Source organism: Lissotriton helveticus, chromosome 12 (assembly GCF_964261635.1).
Source record: "Lissotriton helveticus chromosome 12, aLisHel1.1, whole genome shotgun sequence".
In the NCBI taxonomy this organism is placed as follows: domain Eukaryota; kingdom Metazoa; phylum Chordata; class Amphibia; order Caudata; family Salamandridae; genus Lissotriton; species Lissotriton helveticus.
Genome location: NC_136073.1, coordinates 865,217,951 through 865,241,422, shown reverse-complemented (window position 1 = coordinate 865,241,422; position 23,472 = coordinate 865,217,951). Strand labels below are relative to the sequence as shown.

Genomic DNA, 23,472 nt, shown 5'->3' with positions numbered 1-23,472 from the left:
ACCTCGTTTTATTTTATTCTAATTGTAACAGATCTTTGTGTAGTGTGCAGAGTAGTGAGTGTGCAGAGTAGTGAGTGTGCAGAGTAGTGAGTGTGCAGAGTAGTGAGTGTGCAGAGTAGTGAGTGTGCAGAGTAGTGAGTGTGCAGAGTAGTGAGTGTGCAGAGTAGTGAGTAGCTAGGGAGTGCAGGGGGAGTGCAGGGGGGGTGCAGGGGGAGTGCAGGGGGAGTAGTGAGTGTGCAGAGTAGTGAGTGTGCAGAGTAGTGAGTGTGCAGAGTAGTGAGTGTGCAGAGTAGTGAGTGTGCAGAGTAGTGAGTGTCAGAGTAGTGAGTAGCTAGGGAGTGCAGGGGGAGTGCAGGGGGAGTGTCACATATTCTGAAAGAGTCCCCTTCGACGGGAACAAGGGACTCTAGGAAGATTACTTCATATCATTTTTTACACCTCGTTTTATTTAATTCTAATTGTAACAGATCTTTGTGGAGTGTGCAGAGTAGTGAGTGTGCAGAGTAGTGAGTGTGCAGAGTAGTGAGTGTGCAGAGTAGTGAGTGTGCAGAGTAGTGAGTGTGCAGAGTAGTGAGTGTGCAGAGTAGTGAGTAGCTAGGGAGTGCAGGGGGAGTGCAGGGGGAGTGCAGGGGGAGTAGCTAGGGAGTGCAGGGGGAGTAGCTAGGGTGTGCAGGGGGAGTAGCTAGGGAGTGCAGGGGGAGTGCAGAGTGACTGCCGAGATTAAGCTAATGGCAATGTAAATGACAATGCCATTTATTTATCTGTTTTCAAAACCAACACATAAATACAAATGTTGTCATTTACAATGCCAATAGCTCTAACTTTTCCAAAGGCGAAACCATTGCATTGTAAATGCTTGTTTAGGAGTAGTAGCCATATTGACTACCAAAACTTGAAGAATAAAGGGATAAAAGGATAATATCCAAAGATATATGAAGAAACCTGAGCAGAGCTCAGTGGAGACTCCCTTCAGCACGACGTGCGGTAGAAAATCTGAGGGACAAGGGCTCCTTCCAGGAAGGTCAGGAGGGTGATAAGAGCTGATTGGCTACTGGCCAAAGATTGGTCCTTTTTACATAAGGACCTAGATAGGCTACTAATGTGAGGCCTCTGGCCTAGTACTAAGTATATGTCCATGTGACATTACTATAATTATTTACCGGGGACTCCCACCCCGACGACGGGGAATGATTCAGGCATGTGAATCTATGAAAGATACCCATAATACTGGATAATATTCTGCATAACAGCCCTGAGCCTTCTCATCTCCCTCTGTATTTGCTTGTCCCTTTCTTTTCTTCTGTTTTCTTCCTGCCTCTTTCTTCCAGTTGGTTATTGTTTATTAGTAGTTTAAGCATTTATTATTGCTAAAGTTACAAGCTGCTATATGGAATATTTTTAATATGTACAATTTTTTGCCCCTTAAAAGTCCAAGTCCTACTCCTTGGCTATTTGTCTTGCAATGCTGTTTTAAATAAGTAAATTCAGGTACATAATATAGGAATATATATATATATATATATATATATATATATATATATATATATATATATATATATATATATATATATATATATGCACATCTAATATTGTTTCTAATAAAACCCTAAGCACATTGATGCACACAGTAACAACACTTGTGGTGGGGATTAGGAACGTTGAAGTTCAATCAGTGCCTACACACAACATACCTTTTACCGTTGCTTTCATTCCCAGAATCCCTGTTGTGGACGATCATTTTAGACCTTGCGATGGCAGTGTTGGGACGCTCAACCTTCATGCCTGCTGAAACAACCCTATTTATCGTGGGCAAAAGCACAAATGTTACTTTATAGGAGAACTGTTTCTCTGCTCAATCATTGCATGCATTGGTGGCCCAATTGGCACACTGAGTGAAAGAGGGGAAAATCTTAAATGTTAATTATGGCTACCCTTCAAGAATGCTTAAAGCTTTAACATTTCAGTAGCTTTCAATTGTGAGCCATATGGTTGTTTACATGTTTAGTAGATATTCAGGAACCACAAAGAAATGTTGTGATATTAGGAGTAGCAAGAGTACATTTCCTGAAATAGTTGCTACATTATGTACGAAATACAAACCAAGGAAGTCCTAAGGCAACACATAAATTATGGAATTCAGAAAGAGGAACTCTGGGTAGTTTCCATTGCACGTGGAGGACAGTTTGAGTAAAACACATCAATTCACCAGCAACACTTGAAATATACGCTTCTCAACTGACTGTATTTTGAGAACGTTTGGGTGTTGAGTTAGCAAAACGAGTCACATGCATTTAGGGTGTGGCTGGTGGACTGGTGTGCTTGGAAGGCTACAAATACAAGGAGAGTCAACCTAACTGGCCAAAAGGAACAGGGTAGTTTACAACTAAACAACAAATAATCCTCCCTTTCATGCTTTGTGTGTGTCTATACACCCTTCATTAGACACCTCAACCATCATATATGAAAGAGTAAACATCTAGGGTAATATTCAACAACAATATTAAAAACACAAATACTATTAAAAACAAAAAAAAAGAACTGTCTCTATCTCACTCTCATTTTAATGATTATCAATATATAAATTACATTAAAAACACACAGGTGTTTATTAAAAAGGATCACATCAATATACACCATATTCAAATAAATAAGTCATTTTACTTTTGTTAAAATTCTAAATAAATAAAATTATCTTATTTTTTTTAAGTCTGTCGACACAGTTTCGGTGGAAGTCCGAATGGTTCACACCACCTTCATCAGGACATATATATTTTAAAATCAAGAGACTATAGGAGACAGAGAAGCATAAATTACTAAAGTGCATTGTTTATCTAACGACATAAAATACAATTTCCTAGTGTACAATCAACATTTCAAACAAAGAAGGGCTCCCCTTTGTGCTCCCGCTTTATATATGTAAATCATTAGTATATATTAATAGCGTGGTCAGAATGCACTACACAAAATACTCCATATATTGTCAGTACACAAAACCATATTTGAAACTCACTTCTTACTGTGAAAAAATATACATGTTTATTGTAATTATTCAAATAAATGTAATAATGTCCACTGTTCACATATACAACACAATAGACATGGATATATCATATCATCATATTTATTTATAGTATTGCATAAACAGACTCCCCTTTCTTCATAGACACTGTTTATATATCCCACATTATAAATAAAAATATCAAAATATTTGAAACAGCAACATACATTCCTTTCCCTATATAGGGATACGTTGATAAGCATCTATCAAGTTAGACACATTATAAACAAATATATACCTTAATCATCATTCATTACACCATCGCTCAAGAGTGGTCTTGTAAGTGAGGACTTAATATCGGGTCATAAAATTAGAGATGAAATCATTAAGTAATACTTTAAATTTGGTCGGCTAATCAATTTGTATATATTGTAGGACATATACATTTCAAGAGGCAATTATATTTAGACCTACACAAGACCACCCCTGAGCAAGTGTGTAAAGGGTCGTTGATTTTTAGCCAGTAGTCGGCACTAAAGTAGGATACATAGTTAATGATGCTGAAACATAATTGCTAAATATGGATTGATTGTTTTTTTTTAGGTCTCTCGTTTCCTATAGAAATTTTTCTTTACTGTGTGAATTTTTAAATCTAAATAGATTTGTCCTCAGGAAGGCGGGGTATTGATCTCACGAACCGACTTAATGGAGCATCGACAGAATTGAATTAATGCAAAAGGATTTGATGTGATAACATTTTAACGTACAGTAATGCATTGTTGCTGTTCTAATTTATTTAATTTTTTTATTTATAATGTGTGAATTATATAAACAGTATCTATAAAGAAAGGGGAGTTTGTTCATGCAATATTGATGGGAGCAAGCTGCACCTAACAGTTGATCAGCTACTGGCAATTAGTTCATTTGCATGATTACCAGAAACATGGTCTCCACTTTTTGAGATTAACTAATCTGTAATGAATAAACCCAATTATTTTAGTTAATACAATCCTTTATGTTGCACATTTCATTCTTCTGTGTAGTATGGCTAATGAAGTGTCTCCTCACTCTTACCTCATTGTTTATCATTGCTTGGTGTTCTATATTTCACACAAGACTTAAATTTCCTTATCCGTTTTTTATTAATTTTAAACCACCCAGGGTTGGTTTAATTATCCGCTCCCGGATCTGGCTGTGGTCCCCCCCCCTCACCCCCCCCCCCCCCCCTCCCCCCCGGGTCCGATGATTACACAGCTGTGGTTCACTCTCCCTGTAAAGCCTCTACCCGGTTGCATGCCCGGTACCTAAATGGCTGTATTTTCCACCTGCTATTATACTTTTTTTTCTGGTTTCTTTTTGCTTGTCTCTGGAGGAAGCGTTATTGCTGAGGGATGTTGATAATCCACCCTAGTTAAATCACTGCCAGTTTTATAAACTGTGACAGCATGTTCGTTTTCCCACCTGCGACTACACCTGAAACCATGGTGGTAAATGAGGACCAAAAAAAAAATAAAAAATTGTCCGCTCCCAAGACCAATATACTTTGCAGGAGGCAAAACAATAAGAATTTAACATAGCGCATTTCCTCTAAATTCAAATGTAGATGACATACCTAGTATGGAATATGATTTGATACTACCTAAATTTGTGAGCATTAATTAGAAGAGTGCAAAAGGGAAGCACATCTTGTTGGAATATTTTTCTACTATAATACTGTTAATGCTCATATTTATTACACGAAGGAACTTTCATTAATTTCAATGTATTCTGTCATTAATCAACACTGTGATCTATTTCTAAAGTGTATATAAAAAAGCTGGCAAAGGTAGAAGCTAAGAACACAGATTTAATGTATACAAAGGTAGAGGTGGTGACAAAATGACAGAACGATTTTAGGCCAGCGCAAACAGAGCACTATATTTTATTGGATTGAATTCTAACTAAACAAACTGTTGGAACAATCAGTAAGCTCTCAGAAGTACTGTGAATCTATGACGACCTGTGTCAGTGCAGAAGTGCTCTGTGTCTTTGCGACAATATAAAGACATCAAAATGTAGGCTCCATCAAATCTACCCCTAACTACATCATGGGGACATGTTATGTTTGCATGATGGCTATTTTCACATCCTGAAACATTGTACATTTCTGAGGTATACTGTAGGAGAAAACCTTTACCAATACAAGGCTCCTCTTTTCGATCTTGTCTGCACCACAACTTTTTCCAAATGTATGATGTCTGTGGCACCTCACCTCAGGAAAATGAAAATTTGTGTCTGTCCATAGGAAGACGACTGGCTCATCAAGGCATCTTCGTATCAACAAGCAAACTCTCAGGGAACTGGGATTGCAGGTAAATCACAAGAAATCTATCTCAACAGCAGTTTAACCCCTACACTACCTGGGTTGAGTCCTAGACACGGTGCACACAAAAGTGTTTACTTCTGAGGTGAAAAGCTTAAGAACCCTTCAGAAATATTGCAATATGAAGACAACAGCCCATCCAACAGCAAGAAAAGTCTCCTCTCTTCTAGGATCAATTGCATGGATTTATCTGGTCCCAAATGCACGTCTACATGAGGCCTCTACAACAGTGCCTAGATGGTCAGTGGGATCAGCTGTCAGGAAGATGGGAGGGCAGAGTGATGTTAATAATTTTTGAAAAACAATCGCTCAGCTGGGTCGCGAGCATAGAATCATTTCAGGAGTGAATTTCCATCAAGACATTTCGATTGAAACCATAGTGCCTGATGCTTCCCTTACAGGTTGGGATGCTCATGTGGACCATCTTCAAATACAAGGTATGGGATCTCTGAGGGAACAGTCTTACCACATCATTGAATTATCTCCTTGTTCAGATGAAGAATACAATAGAATACAATAATTGTGCATTATCTGAACATTGACATTATCTCCATTGAAATAATAAACTCCACCCCGAAGGAAAAGATATAATAAATATAACTCTATCCTGCTAATTTGTATATCCAAAAGAACTGAGCAAGCTGCCATCTACAGGGCATGATGGGACACTGGAGGTTAAGGAGCACTAGGTGCAGTGTTTCATTCTCAATATATTCAATGCTGCAGCCTACCCTACACATCTACATTGCCATATATTCCCCTATCTCTTATATTGAAAAGAAATAAAAAAAGAGTTTGTGGAGGACGTTTTTAAAAGGTCCCCTTATGCCTATTTGCTTTCAACTTTTAAAGTAATTCAATATAATTGTCAATATAACCCGTTTTAAGGCTTTAACATTTCACATTTGTGTCACACGTGCTCCCGGGCGTTTCTGAAGTACAGCAAAGAAAATGTGACATGAAAGATCTTCTCCAGGGTCCTCGCACGTGAGCGGGACTATTCAGTGTTGTTGATCACAATGGAGATCCCATGAGACAGAAATAGTTTTCAACATGAAAGGGCATGTAAAGCAGGTGCAGGAGTCACAAGGGGGCACATAGATGTCAGAACAACTTGTAGTGACCCCAAAGTGGGGTACTTGTCATCGGTTACTGTGCCCTGGAAAGCATTGCCGTAATGTCCTTCCTGCCCCTTCCTCAGTCCTCTCCATGGGAGCAGCGTGGTGCACAAAAAACATAAGCTGAACCATCTGCTCCGGTGGGTTTAAGAGACAAATACTTTGATTACTGGTACATATGTAATTCCAGTGGAGTTGGTAATGGGCTCTACTGGTGACATTTCCAGGTGAAGTATCAGGAGTAAATGGAGGCTGGGAATGACTGATTTCCTCTTGAATCCTGTAGTTCACAAAAGACCCTCTTGGTTTGACACATAGTACCATATTGTTGTGATTTTTGGACATAATGTGGAGACATATTGGTTTCTTGTTGATGTGTATACACCCCTGGCCTGCAGACACAACCTGCACCAAAAATACTTTAGACTTTATCTGAGATACAGACCTGTTGTACAATTCATCGTCTTCTCCTCCCCAGCCCCAGAACACGTTGGAATATCCATTGATTTTGAGAAATTGGTCTTTGCTGAACGCTACCACTCCACCGAAGAGAGTATCATAGGGTAAGCTATGCAAAGAGAAATATTCAACAGAATGAATGAGGTGGCCATGGACTTATCAACCATAACATCACATTTTGTTACACACTACACTTGCTAGCTTTGAATTCCCCTAACCCGATCAATGAAGATAGAGAGTACAGTGACTCTTGAAAAAAAATGGCACACAGTGGCAGAGGTCAGAAATTCTATTTTATTAAAACTTACCATACTGCAAGTTTTTTTTAGATAAAAAAGCTGTTCGTCATTATTATGAACCCTTCACATTACCAAGTTAAACAGGATATTGTTTCAGTAAAATAGGTTTTCCCATCTCTGCGTTGACGTAATTATAAAGAAGCATTTTGAGCAATCACTGTATTGTTATACAACATTGTTTTAAAAAGTAAAAGCGAGGATACATTTATATGCATTAACAGTGCCAGACTGAGAAGTTGGAAACTGAGCTATTTCTATTCCAAATAGGGAAACATCCTTTACAACGCAACTTTTACAACGCAGTGCCTTTACGACGCAACTATTACAACGAAAACCATTACAACGCATAGCGCTGGGGGGCGCTCTAGGATAGGGAATAGATTTAATTTACTATCCAACACCTTCCCTAGTGTCCACGGGGACTGGAGTTGGAATAGTAAATTAAACTATTCACTATCCAGCACCCCTAAGCACTATGCGTTGTAATGGATTGCGTTGTAAAAGTTGCGTCGTAAAGGCATGCGTGGTAAAAGCATGCGTTGTAACGACGTACATCCTTCAAAATAAGCTTTATTACATTTCTTCTGTGGAAATCATAAAAGCAAAATGCATATATAAAAACACAAGTACTATTTACAAAGCTAAAAATCATGTACAAATTAATTAAGTATATGACAATTTTATTAAAAAAGTTAGGAACCTTCAGCAACAATCACTGTTGCTAAGAAAATTTATCATAAAAAACAGTCACATTTACATCACCAGAAGATCACAATATGATGGCCTTTTTGCATCTAATTACATTCTTTACAAACATTGCCATAGACCACACAGTGTACTCATTGGCTGACAATTGAAAGGATAAAAATGCTGGGCGGCATTGCTTAAGGCCAAGCAGCCTTAAGGTCAGTAAAATCTAAATCTTTTTCTGTTTTTATTAAAATTTACAAAAGAGCACGACATGAATTGTTGTCTGTTGTGACATATCGTCACATGGACATTTACAAAGCAAACATGACCAGCCATTAGTTACAGGGAAACTTGTTATGCGATGGAAAATGTCTAACCTAAAGCACGTTTAAACAAATCTGTCCTGCATCCCCGCCATGAATTACAAGTATGGCTGTATATCATAACTGGTCAAGATCATTTGTTTATTACAAACACGTGCCTTCAATATTTCCAGAGATAACCTAAGAGACTACAATAGCATCATGCACTCTCTTTTAAGATCTTTTCTGCTGATGTATCTAGGGATTCCAGCTCTTCGTAATATTCCAGGTGACGTAGGTCGCTTGTGTAGTCTTTGATATACTTCGTCCAAGGTATACTAAGTACCCACTGTAATTTAAGACAGTCCCTTATTATATCCCTATTAAGGGTGGTTTTCTCTGAGGACCAAATCTTATGCCATAAAAGAATTGATTGTATTTTAATTAAATTTGATAAGTAGGGTTACTGCTGATCCGCATAGCATACATAAGTGGAACAGCCACCCGGAACAGCTAGTACAAATCTTAAAAAGGCATTCTCCACCTGATGTAGGGTCTGACAATCATAATAGCCCATAACCCAGCACCATACATAGCTGTAGTTACGCACTTAACCTTATATATATTTATGAATTCTACAGGCGTTTTTTGCCCAGCTTACTTGAGAAGTTAACCAAGGCTGCCGAAGCTTTCAATGACAATAGATTTTTCTTGGTTTAATTGCCAGGCACCATGAGCCATTCTGGTCAAACAGGATACAGGTACGGAAATGTCTTGGTGAATTCAATCTTCTTCTTATCTATGAAGATATCCCTGCACTTTGAGATTACTTAACACAGTCTTTTATGAAAGTATTCGATTTATGTACTTGCAACCCCAGGTTCTGCATGTAAGCATTAAAGCTTATCAATAGACGTTGTAGCCCCAACTGAGTTCGTGCCATCAGCACTGCATCATCAGCATAGAGGAAGGCAGGTATTGGGCGATGTCCAATTTGTGGTAAATCCCGGCACTGATCAAACCGTGTCGATCCCAAACTAGTAATATATAATGTAAAAAGAAAGGGTGCCAAAATGCATCCCTGTCTTACCCCTCTCTCTCTGCCGAATGATGCAGTGCCCTCGCCCTAAACCCCATATCGAACCCTTGCTTTCATGCCAGAGTACAATTGCCTCAAGAAGTCTAAAAGCGGTGGCTTCACACCTAAATTGGCCATTATAATCCATAATGTATCATGCTCTACACCAGTGGTTCCCAAACTTTTGACTACCGAGGACCCCCACTGAATCACTACTGGAAGCCGGGGACCCTCAAGCAATTTGTACAATTTAAATTTCTTTTTAAAAACGCCTTTTGAAGCAGAGGCAATTTCAAGAGGGAGACAGCCTGAATTGGGTCTATTGGCATGGACATGTATGCATACAGCAGTGTTTTATTTAGTGGTACCCAAGGGCTTGTGGAAAGTGAGCAATCAGACAGCAGCACGAAAATCCTACTGCTGATCCTGGCTGCATCTATTTTTACCTGTCTGCCAAGTAACGGTAACCTATACACATGGGCCTATCAACGTTTTATTGCTTTTATTGTATTGCCTGTATTTTCATTGTTGTGTCTGTGACTGCTGTTGTCTGTCTTCCCCCGCTGCCTGTACAGGGTCCGTGCCCCTTTTTCTTCCCTCTGTTCCCCTCGCTGTCCCCGTGCTCTCTCTACCCAGTCTTTCCTTCTGTACCCCTCGCTGCCCCGTGTCTCTGCCCGGTTTTCCCTTCTGTTCCCCTCGCTGCCCCCGTGCCTCTCTGCCTGTTCTGCCTTCTGTTCTTAGCTGCCCCTATATTTCTGTATTCTGTATTTTGCCCCTGTGCCATTTGTTTTTTGTGCCCGTCTGCCCTCTGTTCAACTCGTTTTCCCCTCGTTTTTTGTGCCCTTCTGCCCTCTGTTCCAATCGTTTTTGTGCCTTTCTGCCCTCTGTTCCACTCGTTTTTTGTGCCTTTCTGCCCTCTGTTCCACTCGTTTTTCCCTTGTTTTTTGTGCCCTTCTGCCCTACGTTCCACTTGTTTTTTCTGCCTTTCTGACCTCTGTTCCACTCGTTTTCCTCTAGTTTTTTTGTGCCCTTCTGCCCTCTGTTCCACTCGTTTTTTTGTGCCCTTCTGCCCTCAGTTCCACTCGTTTTCTCTTCGTTTTTTGTGCCCTTCTGCCTTCTGTGTCACAGCTCTTGTGTGCTGAGAGGACGCATGGGCGTTTAATTTGTTACTACGACAGGCACTCGAGTCCTGCGGACCCCCTGGGAATGTCTCACGGACCCCTGGGGGTCCGCGGACCACAGTTTGGGAAACGCTGCTCTACACAATCAAAGGCCGAGGATAAGTCTACAAATGCCAAAAACAGTCTACCATGTTTGGCCAGGATGTATTTCCCAGTTAACAGGTTCAGATTAAGTGACTGCTCAACTGTGCCAAGACCTGGTCCAAAGCCAAATTGCAACTCCGATAAAATATCATTGGCTTCAGCCTAGCCCTGAAGTTTATTTAGTATGCTGCGTCCAGCCACCTCGACCAAAGAATCAAGACGTGAAATTGGCCGGTAGCAGGCAGGATTCGGCGGTCACCTTTCTTGTATATCAGAAATAAGTCATTCCGATCAGGTATCAAAGAAACCTATGGTACAACAAGCTGTTATAACTTGTGTAAGTAGTGGGCCCCACAGGGCAATATTAGCTTTGAAGAGGTCTACTGGTATCTCATTAAGGTCAGAAGCTTTCCCCCCTTTACTTGCTTCAAGAGCTAAATTAACTTCTTCTAGGGTGAACTTAAGGTTTATTGGTGATCTGCGTGGCAGGGGGACAATCGTGCTCGTAATTGTTGGAGCACTATCAGTTCCTATCTTCTCTACTGGAATTTTATACATATTAGAGTAGTGATTCACCCATTCCCCTCGTCCCTGATCGCAATCTCTATGGTTGGAGTATCCAGGGGGCTCAGGAAGGGGGCGTTTACAGCCCACGAGACGCATTATTACTTCTAACCAATGTTGCTTCGTGCAGGGCCCTCCATGCATCCTCTCTCATGCCCTTTGTGCGTTCTTTAAGTGCTTGTTTATACTCCAATCTACATGCTTTGATTTCTTACTTAACTTACAAAGGTTTGTGTAGTGCATGTTTCAGGTTCCTATATGCCCTCGTACTTCTAGTGTCAAACCAACCGTGATTTTTCTTGTTCCCTTTTCTTTTCTTGACCAATAAGCCTTCTTAAATCCCATGAGTAATCAGTTGGAAGCATTCTAAAATTTTAACATGATCCACATTCTCATCTAAACAAGCTAACAAGCTAAAAAAGCTTTGAAGTGTTTACCCACAAGCTGCTTGGTAAAATTAACAGGATCAACTTTGGACCACCGTAAAGAGTAACCATTAGTTCTGTTAAGAGAAATATTATTAACTGCATGTGAGCACTTACCCTTTCTTTTTATTGCTTTGCTAGGCAGTTTAAAACTTGTGATCACTTAGAGGGTTGTTATGTGTTTTAAAACCATTAACTCTAGTTGAATGCCTATTTGCAGTTATCACATAATCTTTAATCATGTTTGCACCTCTCCCTTTAAAGGTGCAGTCGAATGGTACTGGTGGAGTGCATAATTCATTAGCGAAGCCTAAATAATACTTGAACATAATATCATTCAAATTATCCCCATAAAGAGAATGAGGGAAATGGGTATAGCCTATAGCACCATCTAATGTTATACCACAGGTTTTTCCGCATAATGTGGACATAGACTAATATTAAAATCCCCACTCCAAGGTACAAACATATCTTTAACTGTGTGTCATTATGTATGTACTAAAAATCATTAGCCTTAGACATTGTCTAATGGCCAAGCAAATCTGCTCAGGCGCAGCGTTATAATAATAATTTATCACAACTAAGCAGCAATGCTGATTGATTTCAATAGTGATAATTTGATAATAAATTTTAGATGCCAGCAGCTTTATCTTGGTCACATCCATATAATTTGAAATGTATGTACACAATCCTTGTTTAGCTCTCCCATATACAGAATGTACGGCTGAAGTATGAAAAGTCTTATACCCATTGATATGAATTCGATCCTCTACCAAAGTTTCTTGAAAGCAGAGAATAAAATGACAGATGCAAACCATAATCATTTACCTGAAGCCAAATTTGTCCACAGCATTTGCCATGTGCCGAGGATTGCTGCCACACTGATATAGGTTCCTGTCATCCATTGGGATGATGTCAATGTCCGAGAAGACAAAACAGTTGTAATCGTATTCCTTCTGCGCCTCGTTGAAACCCACATTCATCAGCTTGGCTCGGTTAAATGTTGTGTCCCCAAACTACAAAGATAAACAGAAAGCTGTTAGGAATGTGCAAAAACACATCATAAGATTTTATTAATTACAGTATGCAACAGAGAGGACTGTTCAAAAAACACCATGAGATGTTATTAATTACATCATGCAACAGAAAGAAATCTGCAAAAAACATGAGCTATTAATTAGAGCATGGAACAGAGAGGAATGTGCAAAAACACATCATAAGGTTTTATTAATTAGAGCATGGAACAGAGGAATGTGCAAAAAACATATCATAAGGTATTATTAATTAGAGCATAGAACAGAGAGGAATGTGAAAAAAACACTTCATAAGGTATTATTAATTAGAGCATGGAACAGAGAGGGATGTGCAAAAACACATCATAAGGTATTAATAATTAGAGCATGGAACAGAAATATGCAAAAAACACATCATAAAATATTATTAGAGCATGGAACAGAGAGGAATGTGCAAAAACACGATAAGGTATTATTAATCAGAGCATGGAACAAAGAAGAATGTGGAAAAACACATCATAAGGTATTTTTAATTAGAACATGGAACAGTGGAATGTGCAAAAACACATCATAAGGTATTATTAATTAGAGCATGGAACAGAGGAATGTGCAAAGAACAAATCCTAATGTATTATTAATTAGAGCATGGAACTGAGAGGAATGTGCAAAAACACATCATATGGTATTATTAATTAGAGCATGGAACAGAGATGGATGTGCAAAAACACATCATAATATATTAATTAGAGCACGGAACAGAGAGGAATGTGCAAAAACACATCATAAGATTTTGTTAATTACAGTATGCAACAGAGAGGAATGTGCAAAAAGCACATCATACGGTATTAATTGGAGCATGGAACAGAGGAATGTGCAAAAAGCACATCATACGGTATTAATTGGAGCATGGAACAGAGGAATGTGCAAAAAACACATCATAAAGTATTATTAATTAAAGCATAGAACAGAGAGAAATGTGAAAAATCATATAAGGTATTATTAATTAGAGCGTGGAACAGAGAGGAATGTGCAAAAAGCACATCATAAGGTATTAACAATCGGAGCATGGAACAGAGAAATGTGCAAAAAAACACATCATAAGGTTTTATTAATTAAAGCATAGAACAGAGAGAAATATCAAAAATCACATAAGGTATTATTAATTAGAGCATGGAACAGAGGAATGTGCAAAAAAACACATCATAAGGTATTATTAATTAGAGAATGGGACAGAGGAATGTGAAAAAAACACATAAGGTATTATTAATTAGAGAATGGAACAGAGGAATGTGAAAAAACACATCATAAGGTATTAATAATTAGAGCATGGAACGGAACAGAGAGGAATGTGCAAGAACACATCATAAGGTATTATTAATTAGAGCATGGAACAGAGGAATGTGCAAAGAACAAATCCTAATGTATTATTAATTAGAGCATGGAACAGAGAGGAATGTGCAAAAACACATCATAAGGTAGTATTAATTAGAGCATGGAACAGAGAATAATGTGGAAAAAAATCATGAGGTATTAGTAATTAGAGCATGGAACAGAAGAATGTGCAAAAAAACACATCATAAGGTATTATTAATTAAAGCATAGAACAGAGAGAAATATGAAAAATCACATAAGGTATTATTAATTAGAGCATGGAACAGAGGAATGTGCAAAAAACACATCATAAAGTATTATTAATCAGAGCATGGAACAGAGGAATGTGCAAAAAAACACGTAAGGTATTATTATTTAAAGCATAGAACAGAGAAATATGAAAAATCACATAAGGTATTATTAATTAGAGCATGGAACAGAGGAATGTGCAAAAACACATCATAAGGTATTATTAATTAGAGAATGGAACAGAGGAATGTAAAAAAAACACATCATAAGGTATTATTAGTTAGAGAATGGAACAGAGGAATGTGAAAAAAACACATCATAAGGTATTAATAATTAGAGCATGGAACGGAACAGAGAGGAATGTGCAAGAACACATCATAAGGTATTATTAATTAGAGCATGGAACAGAGGAATGTGCAAAGAACAAATCCTAATGTATTAATAATTAGAGCATGCAACAGAGAGAAATGTGCAAAAACACACCATAAGGTATTATTAATTAGAGCATGCAACAGAGGTAATTTCTGCCAAACATCAGAGAAGTCTCTGTGTTTCATGGCCCCTATTTCAAGGGTGTCTAGAAAACAGACAAACAACCCTAGATTAAACCCTCCTCCTACTTCGACATCAACAAAAAAGTCAGATGTTTGCGATTGTAAAAAACAGGGAAAAATGTCCTTCCAAAAGAATGCAAAAGAGAAATGTTGGTGGATTGCATGTCAGAGAGAATAGAAAAGTGGGAATTCTTAATGTACCCCACAATGTGGGTACACTGATAGTACCCCCATTCGGTACTTCCTTACCACACATGCATGTTGGGATTCCCATCCAAGATTTTCTTGCCACCAAGTGTGTCCTCTTTGGTTTTCTTTTACTTTGCATTCTTTTGGAAGGTTATTTTCCATGTTTGCCACAATCACATACATCTGACTTGTTTTCGAACCAAACAAGTATATGTTTCGCGTTTTTCAAAGACTGTTCCTTCTTGAGATCCTCATTGGTTAATAACTGGCATTTCTTGATGAATCATAACAAAGAATTGACTGTCGCTTCATACGGCTGTCTTATCGGGGGGGGGGCAGAAAATTAGGGTTGTTCACCTCATTGTCCACCTTTAATCATCAGCTAGTTGGCTATAAATGTGCCTTCATTTGGGCAGACTTTGGGACTTGGAGTCATGGGTGATCATTCAAGGCTATTTGGCTTGCTTTGGTATCTATTATAGAGAAAGTACTGTCGCGAAGAAGACGGACGAGGGGCAGTGCTTTCTACAAATACTCTTCATGATCCTACAATTCTTTGCACACTACTTTTCACCTGTCTACCCTCACTCAATACACAAACTTTTCTTTTTAATCTTTTTTTTTTAGATTTTTTTAAAAACTATTTATCAGTTTTAAAAGTTACAAATAGCACCATGTTAGGGACAATACATGAAATATGTTGTTGCAAAAACACAAATTTGCTCCCTTGATGCAAGAAGGAATAGCATAGTTGACAGTTTGTTCTACACATACACCAATTAGTGTATCCGTTAGTAGGTCCAACAATCATCATATAATGACACATATAACTACTTTGTCCGCATCAGACCTTAGGGGGAATACACAATGTTCTAATGTATAGACAAACAAGAAAACTGCAACGTATGTGTAACACAAAGCATAATCCAAGTTAATCAGCCCGGTCCATCTAAACCCGTTGCTGCAAATATATGTGTAGTGGTTGCCAAATATTCCAAGGATGGGATGTGGGTGGTTGCAATGAAGCGTATAGCTCACAAGTGGTGTGGCAGACTATGAGACTTTTAATCCACTTTGCAGCAGTGGGACAGCGGCTACTGTCCCAGCATAGCGTAATTTCATGTTTTGCCAACAAGACTGCTTTCGCTGTAAACCTTTGAATCCCCTTTGGGACATCATATACACATCCCAGCAGTGCCAACAATGGGTCCAGTGTCGAAGTGGATTCCGCCATCAGGGAGAGTTGTGCGAAGTTATCTGCCCAGTAGTTGCTTAAGTGTATACATATCCATGTTAGATGTATAATATCTGCTTCATCAGCATGGCATTTCGGGCAGGCCGAGGGTCGGGTAGGGTCAATCTTAACCAAGAGACTGGGCATAATGTAAGTGTGTCTGATAAATTTCAGTTTTTTTTTTAAAGCTTTATTTAACAAATATAGGACCTGATTTAGATCTTGGCGGACGGGTTACTCGGTCACAACGGATATCCTGTCCAGCAAAATATAAATCCTGTTGGATAAATGGGATTTATATTTCAGTGGATGGGATATCTGTCACTGTTGTGATGGACTAACCTGTCCATCAAAATGTAAATCAAGCCCTTAATGTATAATAGTTTCATGACTTAGGGCCATATGTATCAACATTCCCTTTTGCGATTTCTAAATAGCGATTTTTAAGGAATCCTTATTTAGAAATCGCAAAATGGTATGTATGTAGAAATGCGCTTTTTTTTAGCGATTTCTTAAAATTCCTTAATTGCGATTAGCAAATTGCTAATCGCAGTTAAGGAATAATTTCCCATTCATTTCTACGGGCCAGGAGGCCCATAGGAATGAAGGGGAAATTTGTGATTCGCAATTTGCAAATCGCAAATTGAGAATATTTTCAAGGGTGCAGGGGTGTCCAAAGGACACCCTGTTGCACCCCTGAAATCTGGATGCGTGCACATGTGGCGCACATACATGCCCTAAAGGCATGTATGTGCGCCACATGGCACTTTGAAAAATGAAAAAATATGCATTTTGAAAGGATGTCGCAACTTACCACCAACTAGAAGTTGGTGGTAATTTGCGATTCCTGAAGGCCAATTTGCGATTTTTTTTGGCTTCTTACATTGCATGTAAGGAATCGCAAAATTAGCAATTCCTTAAATGCAATCGCAAGATAAGGAATCGCAATTTTAGCGATTCCTTATTTTTCAAGCAGATATTATAGATAGTACAAGAATAACTGCACAAATTAAAAATAAAGTAAGTCACAAAAAGTTACCCAAACGTTGCATTATCTCACTGTAAACTTAAAACAGATAACATACAATGCACACGGACAATAAATGAACTTTGATATGCGCGAGTTGCTGCGTTCATGGCAAAAGGCGGAAACATATTTTTCTGATGAGTATACAAGCAGAAAGCCTGCGTTCAGTGGAAATTACCAGTAAGTAATCAAGGCATTTAATCCTGAAACCGGTATAATCCACCAACCCATGCTAGATTTAGATTATTCTGTCTGGACACAATATTTTTTGCTGGATCTTTTTTTAATCTAACCCAAACCTCAGTATAACACCGATTGGGAACATTTACCTGCTCAATCACATAAATTCCATAGTCTCCTTGCTGTCGTTTGAGGATGGGGATCAGGTAATACAGCCAGAATTTAAGGTGCGTCTCGCGGTTGCGGAAGGGCACCACAATGGCTATGCGCTGGCGGGCCGTGCACTCCGCTGGCTTAAAACGACCCCCTTCACTCACATCTCCATGCTCCGCAATGATGTCGTCAATCGTTATTTTAACTGTCAAGTCAATGTTGAGAGGCCCAACTGCAAAATATTAGAAACAAATCCTTACTGTTTTAATTAAGTAATTGTTGACATGTATACAGCATAGAAAACACATATCTAGTTTTCCCACAGAAATGTAATCCTGTTGGAATTTCTGTACAAGGAGGTAACACTACATAACAACATAACATAAAATGTATTTGTAAAGCGCACGTTCGCCCGTGAGCACCTAGGCGCTAAATAACAGATTTTTTTTAATTGATTATCGTTATGGACACAGGTTCAACATCAGGGCATTCAAATACACATGTATAGACACTAGGTTGATATAGACAAGACTGATCAACACAGTCGACCGTCAATATTACACATCTGCATCTTCTTGCCCAAGTAGTTTGCATCAAAGTCCTGGACCCTGGGTCCAATTAACAATCCCCGCAATATCGGCAAGGGAAAATGGGGGGGGAAAAAGAGTAGAAGGGGATAAAGAAGTGGGGCGGGAGAGAAAAGGCCGCTGGCCTCCAGGAGAGATGGTCTTACAAGCCCACTTACATTCATTCTGTCTGTGTACAAGTGAACTGTTTCCACCGTGTGACATTCATTCATAGCCACGGGGGAGACTTGTCGAAGACTTGTGGGAGGGAGTTAAGAAACCTCTGCAATGGTTTCCAGATGTCCCTGGGGCGAGTCTGGGCAGGCATAAGTTCCCAGTACTCAGTCAGTTGTCCCTGACTGAACACTGCATCTCTAAGCCAATCAGCAGCACAAGGTCTTCGACGTCGGACCCAACACATCGCTATCCGCCACTTGGCGAGGAGCAAGAGCAGAACCCCTAGCTTTCTATTCGGCGCAGCCACAGGCCGCACATATCCCAGCAAAATAACAGATGTTTGTTGTCACACAACTCAAGGGTACTCATTTTATCAATCTCAGGAGGGGGGGGAATGCTGAGGTAAAGTGGTGGCTATCTGTGGTTAGCCAGGTAGTCACAGTAGGTTCTAAGGCTCATAACTGCGAAGCAATTAGTACAGATAATTGTATAAATTAAAAACGCCCTGGCGCTGCTGCACTATGCATAACTAATTAGAAAACCGTTTCACCTGCCTGGTCCTAGAAGGACTTTTCTGGGGGCTTTGCACATTTGTTGTAAAGCTTGAGAGCCTCAACCAAGGCAAATATGGTGCCTCGATACTCACTATGACACGCCCTCTTGTTGTAGAAGGTGTATGCCAGCTTAAAGTGGCACGTGCCCAGAGCCGGATTACCAAATAGGCAAAGTAGGCACCTACCTATAGGACCCACTCCTTTTAGGGGCCTGTGACAACGGATCAAAATAATATTGATTTTTGATCTTGAGATCGATCTTCAATGACGCAAGAACGACAATACTCACTTGCCATTATGGCCACTGAATACGGCGTCTTGCAAAAGTTAGACTTCCAAGATATCCTGAGAGATTTCACCACAAACAAATTAAGGAAGGTGAATATTTAAAGTTTTGTTGGTTTATTAAAAACATTAAAAAAAATAATTTTCATTTAATAACATTAACAATTGTTAATCTTTGGTTTTGTGTAATAAGATTGGTTTATTAAAATTGTTGGTTGGTAAAATTAAAAAGTTATTGGGGGATAATTTGCGAAGGGGGCCCGGAAATTTTGACTGCCTAGGGGCCTCCACAGGGTTTAAACCGGCACCAAGCGTGCCAACGTGCAAAGTGCACAAGGCTCAACCCTGGCACCTTCCTTACTGCTGAGGGATGCTCTGGTTTACCCTCGGACGGTGGACTGCCTCCAGATCTTTCCTTGCAGCGACTAAGGAACGAGGTCTCCCATGCCTAGAGGCCTTTGTTGTACCCTTTACTCTCTGTGTGGCTAAAATACTTTGATACTGGAAAATCCAGGGGAGTGACTGCGTCAGTTCTCACACTTTGAAGAACCGGGTTATTTAAGACCCGGCGGCGCCAGGGGCACGCCCAAAGTCTTCGGGTATCACCTGTCTTAGAACACAGAGACACGGAGACACGGAAACTTCTTGGTGGCGTCAAAGATCGAATTTATTGGCTGCAGCCAGTAACAGAAGTCCTAGAAATCATCACGGTATGAGTTCTCAGGAGACTGCTCAATTTTACACAGCAAGTCACCCGTTTTTATGCCAAAAATCACATTGCAGACAAATACCTTACATTTACAAACTGTCCAATCACATGTATCCACACCAGAGGTATCGCATGACGGTAAAACCCACTTTTCAGTTGCCCAGCCCATGATCAATCATTGGTCAAACCCAACATTCTCCTTCAGACAGGTCGAACGAACCCATAATAAAAAAGGGCACATCCCATCGTAAATAGACCATAAAGAAAGGAGCAGAAACAGGTGAGAGTAGAATAAGGCATATTTGTGTGCAATAAAGTTTTACGATGTCCTGTGCTTTGATCCTCAATCTTGATCAGCTACTGGGAAAGGAACTGGCCTAACAAGGTTGGCTTCAGGCAAGAGGGTCAGTTCGCTCAGGTCATTCAGAAGTCAGCTAAAGTGTACGTGTGCTAAAGACTCGTTCGGCCGTAGTCATCGGCCTATGTGAGGGCAACCACAAAATGGCTGCCATACACAAAATGGAACCCAAGGGTTCAGAACGAAATCCCTAAATACGTAGTGAATCCATCAGTCTAACATGACGAAAACACTCATGCTTGTCGTACTAACTAGTTACGGTTCGCTAATATCAAATTCGTAACAAAACCATGACCTTTATGAAACGGGTTCAGAATTCACGGAACCTCAACTTCTGTTACACCACATGGTTATGCGCAACTATAAGTCTGTCACACTTAGCTCAGAACACGTCCCGGAACCTGCCGTACCGCACCAAAACCTTCAAAATAGGCAGGGCCGTTGGAATTATGCAGCAGGGGAGGGCAAAATTATGTGGCAGGGTTGAGTAAATTATGTGGCAAGAAAAGGCAATTCTGGGCATTGAATGCACCTCATTAATACCAGTTTAACAGCCAAATATAGCATTAAACTACAGAAAGGTGACCAGTCAACCTTTGAAAAGGGCCTTCCACTGCACGGCAACATGTGCCACTGCGTTTTTAGTAACTTTTGAACCATTTTTGAGCTAGACAGAATTGTTTTTTGTTAAAATCTGCAGGTTATGCAGCAGATGGTAATTATGTGGCAAATGCTGCAAATATAAAACTATACAAAAACCGCTGCGGATGCACACTCGCATAATTCCAGTGGCCCTACACATATGCCTCTCTACATGTAACAGATATAAACAAGGGAAGGAGTGAAGAGGTTCAATAGGTAGTGGGCTTCCCCTCTGTGAATTGCGAAAAACCAAACAAAGTCCAACCTTTAGCTATAACAGTGTTCCTATCCTTCTTTCTTCAGTATTAGAGAAAGCTAGTCAGTTTTTCCAAGTTTGTATCAGAAAAACACACTGTTTTGTTAAAATAACCCTCACCCACCAAAAGGTTCCTTGATGGCATGCTTCATCAGCGGATTCTTCCCGCCCCGCTGCGGGACGGGGCGTGTTACGACTGACGACGACGAGGGAGCACTTATTAGTGAAGTGATACTATGTGTGATCTGAGAGTGGACGGGTCTGAGTGGATATAGTGAGATTAGAAAATACCTGGCTGTGCGGCCAACGACATTACGCAGGCCCGAATGGTGCCACCTGGCACTGTGCACAAGGGGTACTGCTCAGCAAATGTTTCTGGATCCAGCCTGAGGACAGGGAAATTCAAAGGTAAGGAATCTGCAGCTAGAAGTCTCTATCAGATGTAAAAAATTAAACAGGATGAACTGCAACCACCTCAAATTAAACCCTGACAAGACCGAACTGGTTTTGGCGGGGGGTGGTTGCAGTCCTTGGTCCCCTTCCTTTTGGCCCCATTCCCTTGGCCCCCCTCCCCTTCCAGTTCCCAAGGTTAAAACCCTGGGTATTTTCATCAACCCCCTCCTCACTCTTCACACGCAGATCAACTCAGTGGTGTCTGCCTGTTTCTTCTCCCTCCGTATTATTCGGAAGTTCTCCAGATTCTTCTCTGCCGCCGCACTTAAGCTCATCCTCATGGCCATGGTGCTATCGCGCCTTGACTATGGGAATGTGATCTATAATGGCGCGCCGGCCTACTTGATCCGCCGGCTTCAATTGATACAAAATCAGGCGGCCCGCCTGATTTATGGTCTTCCTAAATCCAACCATGCGACCCCTCTGTTGCAGTCTCTGCATTGGTTACCGGTGAGGGAGAGGGCCCTCTTTAAGTTGGGCTGCATCACATATCAGGCTAGGTCGGGGACTGCCCCCGCTTTCCTTTGTGAAGCCATTTCATCCTACCTCCCGACTAGAGAGCTCCGCTCTACTCACCAGGCCCTTCTGTCAGTCCCCCGATTCAGGAAGCAGAAGTCCGGGGGGGCCAGATTTGCGGTGCTAGCCCCATCCTTCTGGAATTCACTCCCTCTTGCACTTAGGACTTCATCCTCCTACTTGGAATTCCGCAAATTACTCAAGACCTTTCTGTTTTCTAGATCTGCAGCAGCCTAGCCCCACCCTTGCCTCCACTGATTCACAGCTGTCTAGCGCCATGAAACTGGTCCGGTATAAGTGCGCTTAGTAAATATTTTAAAATTCAAATTCAAAATACAGGATCCCCCTTAAGAGAAGACTGAAAACACTAATTGAAAGGAGGACGTCGTAACAGAATAAATAGGTCTTTAGAGCTTTCCTATAGGCAAGATGGGAATGAATGGCTCTGAGGTGAACAGGGTGGTTTTTCCTAAATTCAGGGCCACGCAGGCGAAGAGAGCGCCTTCCTAACTGGGACCATTTGGGGTGCGGGGCAGAGAGCAAGAACAGAAAGCTCAATCGGGGGATCCTTTCAGAGTTGTAGCAACCGAAAAGATGTTTCAAGGACGTCTTGCTTGCATAGAAACCCTACAGAAGGCATAGTGTTTTGAAATTAATTCCCTTCTTGATGGGATGTAGTGGTGATAGAATCTGGGTTTCTGGGGAATGAGACACACCAAGACATAACATGGCAGTGTAGGGTCCTTCAAAATACAACCATGGACATGGGGAGCATGCGTGGAAGCGAGGCCCAGTAGCCTCTGTGCATACGAGACAAAATTAGTGGAAATTGGTATCATTCTACTGCACCATGAATACACTACTGTTGGCCAGCTCCCCTACGAGGTACTCCATGAATCCAGGGGGCAGAAGAGCGTTGTCAGTGGTTGAAGAGGGTGAAGCCTGAAGGACTAAGGGCCTGATTTAGAGTTTGGCGGATAAGTTATTCCTTCAAATAAATGAAGGATATCTCATCCCCATACTTGCCAACATTTTAGAGAAAGAAAGAGGGACATTTTTACAAAATCATTGGGAGAATGCATTTCCCCCATTGACTTCTATTGAAGCAGAGGCAGTTTCAGGCGGGAGACAGCCATGGCTTCATAAATCGGTAGTCTCCCACCTGAAGTAGGTCTATGGGAATGTATTCATCCCTCTTACTGTAGGTGCCACAGGATATAATGCTCTTGTAAGGCTGATGGGCTATGCGTCACGTTTCTGATGGAGTCACGCGTCTGCCAAACTCTAGCTCAGGCCCTGAGGGGACACTGACCCTGTTGCGCCCTCTTAAGGAGACAACTACAGGATGGATCGCCAAGACTCCTGAACCAGAATATGGCTCCGCCTTCTACTCACATGTCCTCAGAGTTCAGCAACAGTAAGATGT

General features: G+C 40.5%; 1 protein-coding gene across 1 annotated transcript in view; it reads right to left on the bottom strand.

Annotated features, from left to right (window-relative positions):
* LOC144799411 (beta-1,4-galactosyltransferase 1-like) overlaps positions 1-23,472 on the bottom strand; it is a 133,596-nt gene that overhangs the window by 11,902 nt on the left and 98,222 nt on the right. The window contains exons 3-6 of the mRNA XM_078670707.1: positions 17,527-17,762; positions 12,389-12,576; positions 6,924-7,046; positions 1,692-1,796 (exon numbers count right to left, since the gene is read on the bottom strand). Coding sequence (XP_078526833.1) covers positions 1,692-1,796; positions 6,924-7,046; positions 12,389-12,576; positions 17,527-17,762 — 652 coding nt within the window. The remainder of the gene's footprint in view (positions 1-1,691; positions 1,797-6,923; positions 7,047-12,388; positions 12,577-17,526; positions 17,763-23,472) is intronic.